Raw genomic sequence first — 17,953 nt, 5'->3', positions numbered from 1 at the left:
ACATGAATGGCAAAAGGCAGAACTCCCTTAAAAGTTAATTGCCCAATCAAAGAAGAGGGCATTGCCGGTACTGCCATGGTGCATGTTTAGTGGTAAGGTAAAATTTATAGACAGTTTTAATAGATACAAGTACACAAAAAAATTGAATTTTTAACTAGAGTAGGGACCATAGCACATCGAAAAAAGTACTGAAACAAGTCAGGAGTAATCCATGATATTAACTCACAGTAAAACAATACGAAGTGTTATATCCACAAGTAGTGATGCACAGTATCAGTATCGGCCCTATTTTGGCAGTATCGGACTTGTATCGGTAAAGCTATAAATGCCCGATACCAACTGATACTTTAAATGACGTCATTTAATTACTTACATATCAAGATGGTGGCGTACATAGTGCATTGAACGGAGTTGAGCAAAAGCTGATATAAGTCATGAATTCCGTAAAAGAATCCAGCTACTAGCAATATTAGCACAGTGGAAACTGAAGTAAGCCACGAAATAAGATTCATTGAAGCCATAAACTATTATCTTTGCATAATTGATAGCCACAAAACCAGCAAAGTGCAGTTGATGGGATTAGCAAGTGAGTTTAGAAAGCTAAACCACTAGCTGTTTCTTGTGAGAAATGCCTTTGGGGCAAAGTATTGGTATCGGATCGGTATCGACCATTTCTGGCCTCAAATGTATCGGTATCGGATCGGTAGTGAAAAAGTGGTATCGGTACATCACTATCCACAAGTTAAAGGAGAGAGAGTGGATTAGAGATTAAATGTTCACTAGTGTATCTGCAGGTGTAGGCGATCTCCCTTGTTTCCTTACTTTTTTTCTATGATCCCTAATCGAACTTAAATTTCAAATTTTTCCTTTAACTTGTTTGCTTCCTTTTTTTGTAACATTATTATGACCGGTGAAGCCACGCATACCGCATCAAAAGAAAGGATGGCACCTTAATTAATGTTTTCATCTGAGCATGAGCACCAGCTATCAAAACTGTTTCAAAAGTGCAGAGTCCATTATGCTTCACTTTTAGCTGTGTTCGGCCCAATTCACAGCGCTACAGACGAAAAACAGTAGAAGAAGTGCCTCTGCAACAATTCAGTAACCTCAAAAATATGACAATTCGCGAGCCCCTAACTATCAATTATTGCCTCAAAAGTACAGCAGCCACTACTCTTCGCTTTCAGCTATGTTCAACCTGTTACACAGCGTTACAAGCAAAGAACAGCGTTAGAATCGTCTCTGCAATCAGTCTGTTCACCATGGAAAATACGGACGATCCCCCTTTACAAAGGTACTGTAGGGAAGCCATGAATGGCAGGCAGGCAGGCAGGCAAACGTACTGTAAGGCAGGCAGGCAAACGTACTGTAAGGCAGGCAGGCAAACGTACTGTAAGGCAGGCAGGCAGGCAGCCAGGCAGCCAGGCAGCCAGGCAGGCAGGCAGGCAGGCAGGCAGGCAGGCAGGCAGGCAGGCAGGCAGGCAGGCAGGCAGGCAGGCAGGCAGGCAGGCAGGCAGGCAGGCAGGCAGGCAGGCAGGCAGGCAGGCAGGCAGGCAGGCAGGCAGGCAGGCAGGCAGGCAGGCAGGCAGGCAGGCAGGCAGGCAGGCAGGCAGGCAGGCAGGCAGGCAGGCAGGCAGGCAGGCAGGCAGGCAGGCAGGCAGGCAGGCAGGCAGGCAGGCAGGCAGGCAGGCAGGCAGGCAGGCAGGCAGGCAGGCAGGCAGGCAGGCAGGCAGGCAGGCAGGCAGGCAGGCAGTAAGTCAGTAGAAAATTCTATTGAATATATATTTTTATTATTTTGTAACTATTTATTGCAAGCCTTTAGGATCATACCGAAGGCACTTTTGGGCTTGGTTATACCTAACCAATACTGCCAAGGTGCCAGGATGGATTTGTAAAGCTGGTTTTTTGGTGAATTCTTTGGCTAGGAAAACCCAATTCTTCATGATCCCTAATATACAGTACTATCGTACTGTGTGATACTGTGCTCAAGATACCATAACGGAAATGCACAGTAGGGATATATATAAATCTTCTTATTGTTTTACTGTGATTTAATATCATGGACTACTCCAACTTGTTTCAGTACTTTTTATTGATGTACTATGGTCCCTACTCTAGTTGAAAATTCTAATCCTTTGCATACTTGTTTGTTAACTATTTTTTGTAAATAATTATTATGACATGCATGCCGCATCTTAAAAGATGCTGCAGCATCCCAGCTATATCAATTATCATCTGAAAAGTGAAGTATCCATTATGCTTCGTTGTCAGCTGTGTTCAACCTGTTACACAGCAATACGAATCAAGAGCTGTTCGAAAAGCACATCTGCAATCCACGCATATACTGAAAGAAATGGTGTCGCGTGCCCCAGCTATATCAATTGTGACCGGATTTACGAAAAGGTACCTTTTTTACACACAAAATTTGACCCATTTTTGAACTTTGAAGTTTCATAACTTTTATATTGTTGCGTATAATTGTCTGAAATTGTCCATGTGTGCAGCTAAAGTATATGGCTACATTTTGATACCAAGAGCAAGTTAATCAGTATAAGGAGTCAGGTGTTACATCATTTTGTTTGCTGGCATGTAAAATGTGTGGAAAAGGTACCTTTTCACTAATCTGGTCACAATTATCATCTGAAAAGTGAAGTATCCATTACGCTTCATTGTCAGCTACGTTCAACTCGTTACATAGCAGCACAAATCAAGAACTGTTTGAAAAGCACCTCTGCAATCAAATTAGCTACTATGAAAACTACAGACAATTTCCATTACGAAGGGAAGCCATCACGTTCTACCACCAAATCACTTTACGCTATCAGCAAAAATGAATGGGACAAAAAGGTGGACACTGGTAAGTTCATGAAGAACACATTGTATGTACTGCGGTATGCCAAAAGGCACCTCTTGGGCTGAAGCAAGTCAAACAGTGAAAAAATCAAGCCCGTAGCCTTAGCCGTTACTGAGTTACACTTGTCTGAAAGCATCAGTCGAGTCAGTAGAAAATTCCATTAAATAATTTTTTTTAAAATTCTGTACCAACTTTTTGAAGGCAATTCTGCTCCATCTGACTTAATCAATAGTGCTTCATCCTCGTCTGGGAAAATTGAGGCTGGTTTTTGGGTGATGTTACTTCATAGGCCACGCCTACTCCTTTGTGGTCCCTACTATACAGTACGATATGATATGTATATTTTATTTCACAAATCCAGGTATCTTTGCTATTTTAGAGATCTGAGGAAAGCCACAATATTCATGAGGGCTGCCACACAAGCCTTAGTCTAACTGGATAATTGCCCAATACAGGTATCTTCGCTATTTTAGAGACCTGGGGAATGGCAAAGAACTAGATTTTAGCAATAACTTATTTAGACTATAGCCTAAATACAGTTAGTAGTAATGAGTTATGGAATGCTATTACTTAAGAGTAATAATGTATTGCACGACAAAATAATGAGTAATAGCTATATTATAATGGATGTTACATCCAGAAATTGAAACACATTAATGTGCATTGTATTTAGTATGCGATTGGTTGCATTTAGGCCCTAACAGCACTGAACATAATTATGTTTTAAGGCTAAACTACACCAGAGAAATGCATATCTTACTTGTGTCACTTATATTTGTAGAGTAATGTTCAATAATTATGTCACCTGTTCCTTTTTTTTATGAGTAATATGCAGCTGCAACATGTTACTTTGCATAGAAGTATTATGTAGCTTTTTTTTTTTTTTTACATTTAAGAAACCTTGTTATTAATTCAAGCACACAGTGACAATATACAAGTACATCATAATAGTTCTCTGAATATCTTTCAAAACTGTCCTCCATCCCACACAATCGCCCTGCAATAAAAGATCAGCCGGAACTAAGTCCCACAAAGGCACAACTGTGGCCTGCCAACTATGGCGGAAACGATCCAGAGTTCGAAAATTACATATGTTCATGAAACGGAGATGGCTAGCTGGGTCAAAAGAATGTAATCTGTTAGATAGTCGGGTTGGTGATTTCTTAAATGTTAGACAAAAACTTTGTAAATTGCCTCGTCCCTCACCATCTAAAAGGCGACAGGTAAAGCCCAAGATGGAGGCATTGCGTCGGTCAGTCAAAGAGGGAAATAAGAAATCACACATATGTTCAATGCGAGACTGAAAGCTGTCCAAACGATTTAAGTGAGACAGAGCTGCAAATACAACCATACTCCAACATAGGGCGAATCCAGGATTTGTAAAGTAAAGAAATATCTTGGTGGTCAAATAATGAGCGACAACGATATAACTGTCCCAGACGTTGTCTTCCACGTTTTAAAACATTGTCTATATGCTTCTGCCAAGTAAACGAAGAATCGAATGTAAATCCTAGGACCTTGACAGAAGTCGTTTCCGGAATTTGTATGTCATTTAGAAATAAAGGGGGGTGTTCTGACATTCCTGACTTCAGGGAGATAATTAATGAAGAAGTCTTTGCTGGAGCAAATATAATGTTCCATGGTTTGCCATATTCATATAGAGCGGTTAGATCAGCATTTAGATGGTTAGCTGCAACAACACGATCATTCTTTGCAGGGATAGTCATTAAAAGGGTATGGTCGTCTGCATATCCCACTACCAGACTGTGTTTTATGACACTTGGGAGCAGGCGAACATATAAATTAAATAATAATGGTGACCAAATTGCACCTTGCAGGACGCCTGCAGAAGTACGGCAGAGATCAGATGAGTCAGATGAGGTAACAACTCTGATATATCTATCGGATAAATAAGACTGAAACATACGGAACATCCGACCATGGCAGCCTATGCTCCTGAGAGAGCTAATGAGTTACATTTTTAGAGTAATGACCCCAACTCTGACAACAACATTCCTTTCAGTAAACAAACTCTGTAGATTGTATATGAGACAATTACCATAGGGCAAATTATTTTTGAGGATATAAAATTTCGCGGATTCTCAAATTTATTTCATGGAAAAAATTTTGAGGTTATGGGCCACAGCAAAATTTAAAAATTGTTTGATCAACATACATAACACATACCAAATACTTTCTCGAGATGTGTGATTAATGTTAGTAGCTAGACTAGCTACTGTACTTGTCGGTGATCCGAGGGCACCACATTTACAAGTTGCTAACTGAAATTACTATTATTTTATTATTATTTTTACGTCTATAGTAGTTTCAATTAGTTATGCCTACATATGAACCCCCCTATAAGCAGTAACATCATTAACGGAGTCCATAGCATATGTGACCGTGGGATTTGCGGAAAGGTAGCTACATTTTTCACACACAAACTTAGACCCATTTTTAAACTTTACAACTTATAGCATACCATTTCCTGAAATTTTTCAAGAGTGTAGCTACAGTATCTGGTTACATTTTGATGCAAACAAAAGAAGTCAACAGCTATGACATTTTGTTTGCTGGTATGTAAAATCCGGTCACATATAGCTAATGCAGTGATCAGAAAGTGATTTTAAAACTGGCTAATTTTATTAAATCTTTAATTAATGGACGTGGAATCATCCAGTTTCATTTGGTAAGATGAAATGGATGTCCCACCCTTTAGCTAATTATCAAAACAATTATACGAGACAATCGACATTGCATTTGAACAGTACTACCTTAGGTGATGGAAAAAGAGTCTTGACCTTTTATTGGAAGCTATTCCATAAAGCCAACACCTACACAACAAACATTACGGCTCTGCAGCAGAACAAATATTTTGTTTCGTGGTTTACAAATCATCCGCAAAATCCTCGAAATTCTCATCCTCAAAAATAATTTGTTCTATGGTAGCTACACACCAAAGCTAGTGCATAATCATGGTCACTTTTTCCGTGTTATTCTATTCTGAATTTCTTTGAAGCATTTCAAATTTTTAAGGAGGTTTACTCAATTCATGTTATGCTTTCGCTATTCCCAAAAAAATCTTTTGATTATTCTCAAAAGTTATTCCCAACTTTTCTTACCCATCTTTTTAACCTTTTATAGTCACAAAATTTTCAACAGTTAAAATTCTGTGCTATTAGGTAGAAATCTAATTTTTAGTTTGCAAGACCTGTAACAAAAGAATTATTTTCCACTCACTGTTCTTTAGATTAGTAGGTAACTGCTGCACTGTGATATTAACTTTTGGCTGCTTCAAAATCCCAAAATAATTCTATTTCATTGAAATACTGCATTGTGTCAAGTTATGCCCCAGGAGTTTAATTTATCTATTGAACAAGACTAGCAAACTATACAAGACTGGCATTAATCAAGACGCACGATAGTGTGTCGTATGGCCCAAGAAGCCGGCACGCCACACCGTAGGTCAAGACACACGATAGTGTATCGTGCGTCCAAGAAGCCGGCGCACCACACCGTGTGTATATTGACAGGAAGAAAGAAAACGTCATTTTAACACTTTTGTATCTCGGTGATCCTTAATCCGATTGGAACCAAATTGGCTACAGATTTGCCCGCCAGCCTGGAAAGTCTACATGCCAAACGTGAAGGAAATCGCTCTAGCCATTTCCGAGATACAAGCTACCAAAGTTTCGATTTTTTCCTTCTTTGTGTTTTCGCATACTCGCAACAATTGCTATAAAACGCGTGCTCCTATCGTCTTGAAATTTAGTACACAGAATGGGAGTCCAAAGGCGAATCCTAGAATCAGATTTGGTGCAAATCCAATGGATGGTTCGAGAGGTATGACCGATTATTCATTTAAAACAAGACCGATTTATTGTCACGCCTACAGGGTAAACCGCTTCATGGAATGAGTTGACAATTGCAATGTAGTTGGAGTAACCATCGTAGGAGTGCCTTTTGGTGGTTAAAAGGAATCCAGATAAAGACCATGGAGATATGACACAAAACCCGACCTGTGTCACAATTACGCGATTGATTTTTATGAATAAAAAAGTATTAGTTTTTACGCTTACTAGACAAGCCACTTAGAGCAATGAGCTGAAAATCTGTGTATAGCTGGAATAATCTTCATAGAAATTCCCCCTTGCAGTAGTACAGAAGAATCGGATTACAAACCACTGAGTTATGATTCCAAAGCCAACTCCGTGTGGCAAATGCGAGATCGAGATACTCTAATAGAACAGTCACCCTAATAGAGCATTCAGCTAATTAATTCACTCCATTATAAAATTCTATTACATTACAAGTTATTCTGTAGGGAATTCAGCTGCAAAAGGTTAATCTTATAGACAGTTCAGCAAGGAGCAAGTCACCCTATAGAGAGTTCAGCTACAAATATATTGCTGTAGTGATTCAGAACATTACAAGTCACACTGAAGAGAGTTCAGCTACAAAAATATTTACTCTGTAGAAGTTCTGCTACAAACAAGTCTTCATTCAGAGAGTTTAACAGCCAAAATCCACCTTGTAAAGACTTCAGCTAGACTAACAAGTTACTCTGTAGAGAGATCAGCTAGAAATAAGAGATAGCTCAGCTAGAAAATATCACCTTGTAGAGAGTTCAGATACAAACAAATCACCCTGCAGAGAGCTTGGCTACAAAAAATCACCCTGTAGAGTATTCAGCTACAAACAAATCACCTTGTAGAGTGTACAACTAGACACGAGTCACCCAGTAGAGAGATCAACTACAAGAAGTTACACCGTAGAGAGGTCAGCTAGAAGAAATTACCTTGCAGAGAGTTCAAAAACTATCCTGTAGAGAGTTCAGCTACAAACAAGTCACCCTGTAGAGATATCAGCTAGATACAAGTTATCTTATAGGGATCAACTAAAAACAAATCACCATGTAGAAATATGTGTTGGAAACAAATCACCATGTAGAGAGTTCAGCTAGAAACAAGTCACTCTGAAAAGAGTCCAGCTACAAACAATGGGAGTTTCAGCTACAGTTCAGTTATGTATAAGAAATCACCTTATTACCTACAGTATGATTATCTTTCGTTGTTAAATATATAAATATTTTTAATCAGACAAAAGAACTGTACACAACATTTCTTCCTTTGTTCCACAATTCCTGCAGAAAAGAAAAAAACAAGTTATAAGGAAGCCCTAAAGCTGGCCATAGAAAGCTGGCCATAGGCCAACTTTGGGATATACAAATACAAAAGGAAGTGAAATCTAATCCAAAACAGCCAATCTGTAAAAAAAGAGTGCGGCCCTCAAAAAGGCTATAATGAAAAAAGATGTGAAATCCAAGGTGGCGGCCAAGAAATGGCTGTGATGGTAGGTTAATAGCAAAAAATTTAATTACGACAATTCAGGTGAATTTGGTGCCAAATCCTAGTGAAGGAGGCAATGCAAATTCACCTGAGTTGTTGTAATTAAAATTTTTGCTATTAACCTACCATCACAGCCATTTCTTGGCCGCCACCTTTGATTTCACATCTTTTTTCACTATAGCCTTTTTGAGGGCCACACTCTTTTTTTTACAGCTTGGCTGTTTTGGATTAGATATACTGTACATGACCAGCATTCATAACTAACTTTACACCTTAGTTTTATACTCTCCTTGATATTTTTCTCAGTACATTTAAGTTTAAATGTTCTTCACTTCATTGTTTATAAAACTGCACTGCACTACAATTTTAGAAATTACAACTGCACTCTTGAGACCTGGCATTATTTAAAACCTGCTATTTATTTCTTTTGAAATCTATATATACCCCCAGCAATTGCAACTCAGGAATTAAATGGGACTGGTTGTATTTATGGTATAATACCATACCTGTTTCACTGCCCGTACAAAAGTCTCAATAGTAGCAGTGAAATTTATCCCGTATTTCACTGACAGCAGTGAAAAGTTGTAATTGCAATTTCATTGGCTAGAATTTATGTTAACAATGTAGCGCCAATTAGTGTCGACGCGTGTTTAGTACATAGTGACAAATTGCGTACATAGCAAAGCTAATGCAGCATATGCAGCGAGTATGGTATTAACTGGGAATAGCATGGGTAGCAGTGAAATTTGGGATAAATACCACTCTTGTTGTATTGGAAATGGTAAATTTTACTCGGCTTCGCCTCGTGAAATTTATCCCCATTTCCAATACAACACTCGTGATATTTATCCCAAATTTCACTGCTACCCATGCTATTACTAGTACATATAATATGCTGAAAAGTATTATTCAGACATAATTCTCAGAGCCTTACTAGTTAAATGAGTTGATGGATGACCTGTACCAGTACTTGTGTAAGGATGGTAATCCATCACAATGGTGTCTTCCTCATCACCCATGTGGACACTAGAGTATCCTGTGATTGTACAACAATGAGATAAACATTACGTGCATAGTCTAAAAAGTGAGAGTACATAGCCTTAACACAGGTTCATAATTATGATTATTAAATTTTACACAATTTCAAAGTTATAACTCAAACATGTAATACTTTCACACTTCAGATCATTAAAGGAGCCGCCTGGGTTACATTTACCATGTAGCCCAGTTGATGACTAGTCTGGGCTACTTCTGAATGTAGTCTGGGCTACAACTGGACAGCAATAACATACACATTGAGGCCAAAATCGATTGTGGGGATCAATTAATGCCTATGTGATTAGTATACACATTTTGGAATTGACCATGAAAACCACTCAGATTTAAAGAATTTTGTTATTCTTGCTATCCTACAAGTTGATTATAATTGGGCTAAGGTGAGAACTAGTGCTTTAGCAAGTGTTTTTTCATGTTTTCAAATATGGACAACAATTACATTACTGATAACATGAAATTACCACTGTATGCAAAATAACCACTATACAAGCAAGTTTACCTATCCAGGCCTATAGTAAATTCTGTATATAATATGCCAAAAACGATTTAACAACACATTAAACTTGCATAAGTGAAATTCTCTGTGATATGATTTGTCCATTCATCATAGCCAAACATAGCCAGAACATACATCAAGCTGCTGACCCATAATTGAATCTTTCAGGCATGTATACATAATTTATACAGTGGTTGCACTCGTATTGGCTTGGGTGATTGATGACACAGCACGGGCTATTAGTCTGATACGGTTAGGAAATGTTACATACCAGCCGGCTGCAACAGGAGTTTAACTAATACGCATGCCTGACAGCCCGAGGGCCATAGAGCCCCCATGTCAGTGTTACAACTCTATTACATACTAGTAATAATCCATGTACATAGCTGGTACAATACATCCCATACAGAACATTATATTACACATCACTTATGATCACACTAAGGATAAATAGTTGTGTTGTGGCTACACTACTATACCTTGCTATACTAATATTTTCTTATCTTATAAAAACATTTGCTTGTATTGGGGTGTGCTTAATAAAATATTGAACTTGATACTGGAATTCCCAATACTTTGGTACCAACTGCTGTACATACTTTTAAGGGAAAAAAATGGAAAATTTGATTTGTAGCGATTATTCAGTTTTTCAACAAAACTGATTGCTGAACTAGCATTGCCCATGTATTTTCACCATTTAAAAACATGGAAGAATTACTACGTTGTATGCTTCATTTTCAACAATAGTCTTACAGTGATTGTTTACTGTATGGTTCAGTAATCCATTAGCAAGCTTGACAAATGCTAGTTTGTATTGGTATCAAAATACTGAAAACTCCGGTTATTAAGCACACATGTACATTGCATTTTAAGTGCACGTGTTATACTTGTGCTAGATACCTGCTTGTTAAGCATCACATGGTCAAAATGTTGTGGAAAGCTTGTGCTATTTATGCAGAACAAAAGCAGAAGTATCACATATGTTCAGTGGCTCTGCAGCACATGTCTACCAAATACTAGATCCTGGAATAATGATAGCTGCACCCAACTCCTTTAAGTTGCTGTATCTAGATCTCAAACTATGAACTGAATACTGGTAGCCAATTGAAAATTGCTTGGAAAATGGTAGGCATGCATAATGCTCTCTTAACAGGAACTCATTGCTGTCACTTATAACTATGGCACATGCACTTATAACAAGCATAAAAAATAATTCTTTTGAATTTGTAAGTGTCTTAACGCATGTATCTAATAAACAGAGTCTATGATATATAGCTCAATACCATAACAAAAGTACTTGGAATTGTATATGAAGAACAACTTTCTAGGTTATCCACTCCTACACAATGATCACATGTTTTCTGCATGTTTTGTTCACATGTTTATCACATGTTTACCTTATGTTCACAAGGTGGTTATGATTTGAATAAAGGGAATATTTTTGGGAAGTACCCATACATTCTGTGGCCAGTATTAGATTACAACACAGAAACAGGGACTTTTTTGTGTTGTTTGTGACAGTTAACATAATGAAAGTATATTATATGTATTTCACATAATTATGTGACTCAATAAAGCTGAAATCTAATCACATACAAACAACACATTTACATACAGTACATATAACACTATCACATAGCACATTATGTGTATGATCTTACCAGGAAATTCCTCACAAGTAACACTCCAGTAACTGCTACTAAAGGGGTATCAGGGTATCAGTGTTGTTCGATGACTAACCAACTAGTGTAGTGTGACCCTACAACTACCTTTATCTAAAACAGTCTGCTGAAACAAATCAGTTTTTCAAGAAGATTATCTTCCTCAGTCAACTAAAATTAGTCCAAAATAATAAACTAGACACTTGTATAATCAGTTGTCCTTGATCACTGCACTGCACTGATTTATTAGAATATAATATAGCAAGTATGTAGTTCTAGCTGGTAGTGTATGCACAAAACACTACCAACTAAAATATCTACTGGTTAAGGTAACAATTGTAAACTTTCTCTGCTCCAAACTGTTATGTGTGAATTAGGTTGAGTTATCAGGTAGAGATGTAAAACCTACTTGGATTCTTCAATCTGATCTGAATAAAGGTACTCAAGTAAACTCCAACTGTCAATATCCACTGCAAAATGTCACTACTGCAATCACGCTTACACTTGGTAACTTGCTGGTAGTGATAGTTCTTGGTTGATAATGGTTACCAGAAGCACTCAGTAACAAAAAAAAAACAGCAATAATGGAGAATTTTATCAAAGAAACACAGGTTACGCTATAGGAAGAGAAATTCTGCCAATAAAGTAGCTAGCTCTAAAGATTAAAATCTTATGACCACTACAATGTATATTGCACACAGTCACAGATCTAAAGTGTGTAAGAGACCAGCAAGTTGTTACAGGGGTTTGGTAGTAGTTCTAATCACTTGTTAATGTCACTGGCTAGTCAGGTTCAGTGAATTGACTAGTTCACCAAAGTAGTCACACAAGTGGTCTTCTAACTAACACACCTCACTGTTCACTTGGTTGGTATAATCCTGGTACCTTCCACCAACAGTTAGCTATCAGTACAAACAGTTACAAATTCAGATATATATATACTAGTGATTTGTATCTTTGATTATAATTATATTCATCACAATACATTGTTCTTCCACACTAACAATTCAAATTTATTGCAATCATTAGTATTAACAGATTATAATTTTTGTCTTCAATTACTATCGTGAATAATTAGTCAAAGTAAGATGCTCCAAACTAGCATCTTTGAAGTGTAAATGTCTGAGGAGATGTCAGAATGACGCAATGAAAACCAAGAAGGTTTTTATTACATCATTCTAACACTGAGTCTGAGGCATTAATACTTTGAAGTGCTGGTTGGAGTGTCTTACTGTTTAAGAAAATGGAATGAAAATCACTTGTAGTTAGTTCTGCTGTGCTTCAGAGCGCACTTTCTGGATTTACTTTTGATCCATTTGTGGTGTAGAGTGCTAAATTTGAAATACAGGATGGGTACTACAGTTATTGAAGAAGCTAAGAACTTGATAGTTTGTTAGTAGCTAGAAGCATCACAACAATTTGAAGTGTCTCAGCAGCAGTTTGTGGTATCTCGATTGATTGATTAATTGATTGATTCAATCAATCAATCGAGACACCACAAACTGCCCCCATGACTTGGTGAATGCATAACTAGTGCAGAACTACAAAAATTTGTTAGCTTGTTATTATAGAGCATCACAACGGTTAGAAGCATCTCAGCAGTAGCTAGAAATTTTTATTTATTTTTTTTATTTATTTTTTTATTTATTTATTTTTTTCCCGGGGTAACCAGCACCCCTTGCCACCACCCCTAGCACCAGATGTTGAAGTGCTAGACAAAAAATTGGACTGAGATTAAAGGGAGCAATTTAAATAATTAGGGGGAAGGCACCCGACCCTCTGATAGTACAAGGTCAAGTGCCCTATGGCTGATGGGACAACCACTGTGGGAGCGCGCCCCCCTAAGGCACGCAATCGCTGAGCGGAGCAACGAGAAGCTGATGCGACAACGTAGCCAAGACATCACGTTGCTGTAGGGAACTTCTCTCTTCAGGGACAGTAAGTAGGCTAGACGTTTGTAAAAGATGCTGGTACATCCACTGATTCCACCAAACGTTGAAAAGACTAATGGGGTAAATGAACCCATCTCAACCTCCCTAATCCTCTGCTCATATTTCCTACGTTTCTCCTTTTCAAATCTCCGATACAATGAAGCCACTGGTGTAGCACGGTATGACGAAGCAGTTGGATTAAACACCTTAACATCAAAGAAAGCCCGTTGGTGGTGGAAATTTGTGCCATCTCCGTGACTTTGATTAGTGCAGAGCTTGTAGTTAAGTTTGGTAGCTATTAATTTTGTTATTTTGTTTGTTTACAAGTCTGTACATATCGAGGTGCATATCTATTCCTTTTCACGGTTTATGAGTTAGCTAGCTACAGCCCGAAATTCACGAAGTTACCTTAATTTACACAAATCTGTAAACCATACAGCACATAAATAACGTACCGTGTACAGTACAAGGAATTAGTCTTTGAGCAACGCCCCTCAATGATATGGCTTCTCGAACGATATAGCAAGAGTCGAAACCACTTCAAAAGTCAAACGATTTCTTCCTGCTAGAGTCTAGCTATCTGCCAGCCACGAAGAGAAGATAAATCTCGTCACTTATTAAACCAAACACTTGCACGAACCACCACAAAAATTGCGCACAAAATAGGGAAAGTCCGCAAGTGGCTTTTGTACATGCGCAAAATTAGAAAATAACTTTTTATAGGCGTTTATAGTGTCCAATATTAAAAAGCGGGTTCAAATCAATATTCTTTTACAACGTTTTCTAGAACAATTAAGAAATATTTAGTGACAATCCATCTAGCTATCCATGTTTTTGCTGGCCTTCAGGTTTGCGAGCTAGTGAAGCACCTCAAGCCACTATTCCATCTACCTTACTTACCACACCTTACAGGCCAGATATCGTTGTATATAACTCAGGCAAATCCTCTGTTGCTTTACGTGAACTAACCTGCCCTGTAGACCCAGAACACAACATTCAATCTGCTAGGTCTAGAAAGTAAAATAAGGCTGAATATCATCAACTGCCTGCAGAATTTGATCACTTACAGATCTTCCATTCAGAATATCAAGAACTTTATTTGACTTTGTACAACTTTCTGTAACCACCAAATCTTCCATCCAACAGATCCTCGACAATGCTGCTCATCAATATAATTATGTCATGTTCACAAAAGATTTTCTTAGCCAGGAATTGTAGTGATTGGTCAACCAAGCACTTAACTTAATTTTGTCTTGTAATTGAGCTAGTGAAGCACCTCAAGCCACTATTCCATCTACCTTACTTACCACACCTTACAGGCCAGATATCGTTGTATATAACTCAGGCAAACCCTCTGTTGCTTTACTTGAACTAACCTGCCCTCTACACTCAGAACACAACATTCAATCTGCTAGGTCTAGAAAACAAAACAAGGTTGAGTATCATCAACTGCTTGTAGAATTTGATCACTTACAGATCCCAAACTATTATGAAACCATTGAAATTAGTGTGCTAGGTCACTACCTACCTTCTTCCATTCAGAACATCAAGACCTTTATTGACTTTGTACAACTTTGTGTAACAACCATATCTTCCATCCGAAAGATCCTCGACAATGCTGCTTGTCATTGTATGACATGTTCGCAAAAGATTTTCTTGGCCAAGAATTGTAGTGATTGGTCAACCAAACACTTACTTTAATTTTTGTCTTGTAATTATTGTTGTTGCTGTTGTTGTTAGTCTTTTTTAATTTGCATCTACACACTCCTTGCCGAGCCCACAAGATCTTATTTTACTTGATCTGATTGTGGTCACACAAGAGTCAAGACCGAGGACTGACAATGTATTGTATGTATCATCTTATTACTAATGATGGTTCTCTCTCAAGATTGGAACAATTTACCATGAATGAATCAAGAGACAGACGAATTTACTTACTTAATTATTGTAATTATTAGTTTAATAGAATGTATAGTCTACATGTGTTTGTTCCTTTTGGGGTTTTTCACCCCCTGGGAAACCGGCTGAGTTGACTGTCCAGTATCTAATTTTAAATCACCTGAGACCTTGATCTCTTACATAGACCTGGGCCAGCTTTTAATACTATCGTTATTTCGCTGATTTTGCAGTTTTGGGGGTTACCACTAAAAATTGTAGTCTGGATGAAATGTTGTGGATGGTACTATCTTGTTTCACAGTCTGGGGTCAAATAGTAAGATGGAATAGTGATGGATAATTGTCGATGGAGTGCCCTGTATAATTGTTGAGTCCTGCGACATGTCAAGGGGAGAGAGAGGGTTTCACAGATAGCAGCCAATCTGCAAAATTCCCACCTCGGAAAGAAACTTTGGTGCTATACGATAAGCTAGAGTAGCTAACTAGAAGCTTGCACACCTCTAAAAGATTACCTCTATACGAAGACCACTTCTTTTCAGAGACCACGTGTGTCTAATGTACATACATAACATGATTAATAACAGCCCTATTATTAGGTATTGGAGCCCAATTTTAAAATTTTGGATAAATGGACTTTGTATAAGAATATTGATTGCTAATCTGAGAAATATATAGTAAATAAGGAAAAGATTAAATTAACAACTTATAAAGGTAAACAACTAAAGTGGATGCATCACAATGATGCAACAATACCTAAGGTGGAGTTGTAGTTACAATTATGGCATTGTTATGCTGACTTTGAAGTGGTTTATACTTTTAAGTTGGTGACACAATCATCAGAAAACTGTCGTGTAGCCAAAAATTGCTAACCCAAGCAAAGTAACTATACACCATGAAGTAAGCATCAGTGAATATCTTCCATCCGTCCGCAGGTTTTTAAGTTTTAAAGTATTCTGCATACATTACAAGGACTAAAAAGATTAAAAAATGACACAATACTTATTTATTATAATAATATAAAAAATTATTAGATGTAACAAGCACGATAATCAAAGCTATATACATACGATTTCCATGATGATCAACGTGTGGATAAACCCCAAAGTAATTTTCATGCCCATTGGAGCTCAGATCGCAGAGCAATCCCGAGTTAAACATGTGCTGTTATTTTGTGCCAGGGTTCTATTGGGGAATATATGATTTTTTTTTTATTTAAAAGTCTCGGATACTGGAATACCTACTATTATAGTGGCTAGGTCTCAAACATATCCAAGGCATAGCTAGCTACTTCGTGACTTTATTAACGTGAGTTATGGCCATGCACTTTGTGTAATTATAGTGATGGTGTCAATTATGGTTTTACTAATGAACAGACATATTGTTCTGCATTGTTTCAAAGTTTATATCAATAAATGTGTAACAAGTCCAATGACTGCAACTTCTAAACTGAGGCTAGTAGAATAAATCATGAACTTGGCCAGAACTTCTTATGGAAGAAAAGTTACTATTGAATCTACTTTTCATTAAAGTATACCACCAAAATAATAGTCTTCGTTTGTACTACTAAGCACTTCCCAACCTTCACTTTGTATTTTTTTAAACCACCTCTAACATCCATTACTATAATAGTCATACTAATTTCACCAGGACCAGGTAGGACATCCCATGTGATTGTGTAATAATATTAATACTGAGCAAGTAACTGAATGTATTTCACGTGAGCTTAACAGAGCCTGTACAAAAGTAGAGGGAGGGCTTGATACAGGTTTTAGTTCAATTTAATTTGCTGTTTGCAATTAGTCAGACAGCTTTTTCTTTTGTGTGAGCCGGGTTGGAAAAAAGTGGTCCACACAAAAGAAGAAAAAAAAGTCTGGCTATGTGAGATTAGTTTGCAATGGTGTAATTCATGATTGGAAAATCAGTGCTATTATGGAGTTATTAAACTTGTCATGATGGCAATGTGTGGCAGTCACAAATTTCAAGTCAACAGTAATAGTAGTTACAAACAATCGTTGTTCTATGATATTATTGCTTTCAACAGGTAGTAAAAAACTATGTTGATAAAAAGCATTTTTGTTGTGCTTTGTAGTGCAAACGGTCATGTCTTATCTCCTGTCCAAAGCTCTAAAGCATAACTTATATTTTCACACAGTTTCCGATAAGGCTCGTAAATTTTCATGGCAATTCACAGAACCCATAGCTATATGTGCATGCTCTGAATTTTTCAAAAAACCTTTATGTCCTTAGTCACTTACTGTATTAAAGCTAGATAAGTGAACACTTAAAACTCACTGCAAAAGCAATTAAAACAAAATGTGCCTCACCTCATAGATATTGGTTTTGAAATCTATGCAATATAAAATAAACTGGTGCAGCTACGTAGTCAGGGGCCAAAAAAGAGGGCTATATAGTCTTGGCCAAAAGGCTAGTTGTACGTAATTGACTTTTGTCTAGTATAATAATGGTGGAGCTATAGTTGTAAAAGTCAGTCTGAAATAGTAGCCTGTAGCTGCACTACAGAATCCCTTTTACAGTATACCATATCACTATAATATATGACTATAATACTTCAAGATCTGATCTTGTTTCTTTTGTGGTCCATTTTTTTGATTAAATTGTCTTCCAATGCAATCTAATCATAGTCACTTTTCATTTCCAGTCCACTATATATTAAGGTTATTAATGTGACAGGGTCAGTGGAGAAGGCCAAA

The 17,953-nt window shown here is 37.5% G+C and overlaps 1 protein-coding gene across 6 annotated transcripts in view; it reads right to left on the bottom strand.

The window, feature by feature from the left end:
• Nucleotides 1-14,020, bottom strand: part of LOC136246619 (uncharacterized) — an 82,404-nt gene extending 68,384 nt beyond the window's left edge. For all 6 annotated transcript variants that reach the window (XR_010696681.1, XR_010696684.1, XR_010696682.1 and 3 more), the window contains exons 1-3: nucleotides 13,802-14,020; nucleotides 11,416-12,317; nucleotides 9,137-9,238 (exon numbers count right to left, since the gene is read on the bottom strand). Coding sequence is in view for 1 of the 6 variants with exons in the window: in XM_066038143.1 (XP_065894215.1) it covers nucleotides 9,137-9,221 (85 nt within the window). In the remaining 5 variants the exon portion in view is untranslated. The remainder of the gene's footprint in view (nucleotides 1-9,136; nucleotides 9,239-11,415; nucleotides 12,318-13,801) is intronic.
• Nucleotides 14,021-17,953: the final 3,933 nt, after the last annotated feature.

The sequence above is a fragment of the Dysidea avara genome, chromosome 2 (assembly GCF_963678975.1).
Source record: "Dysidea avara chromosome 2, odDysAvar1.4, whole genome shotgun sequence".
Classification (NCBI taxonomy): Eukaryota; Metazoa; Porifera; class Demospongiae; order Dictyoceratida; family Dysideidae; genus Dysidea; species Dysidea avara.
The sequence above is the reverse complement of the archived record's forward strand: the minus strand, read 5'-3'. Positions and strand labels throughout refer to the sequence as shown.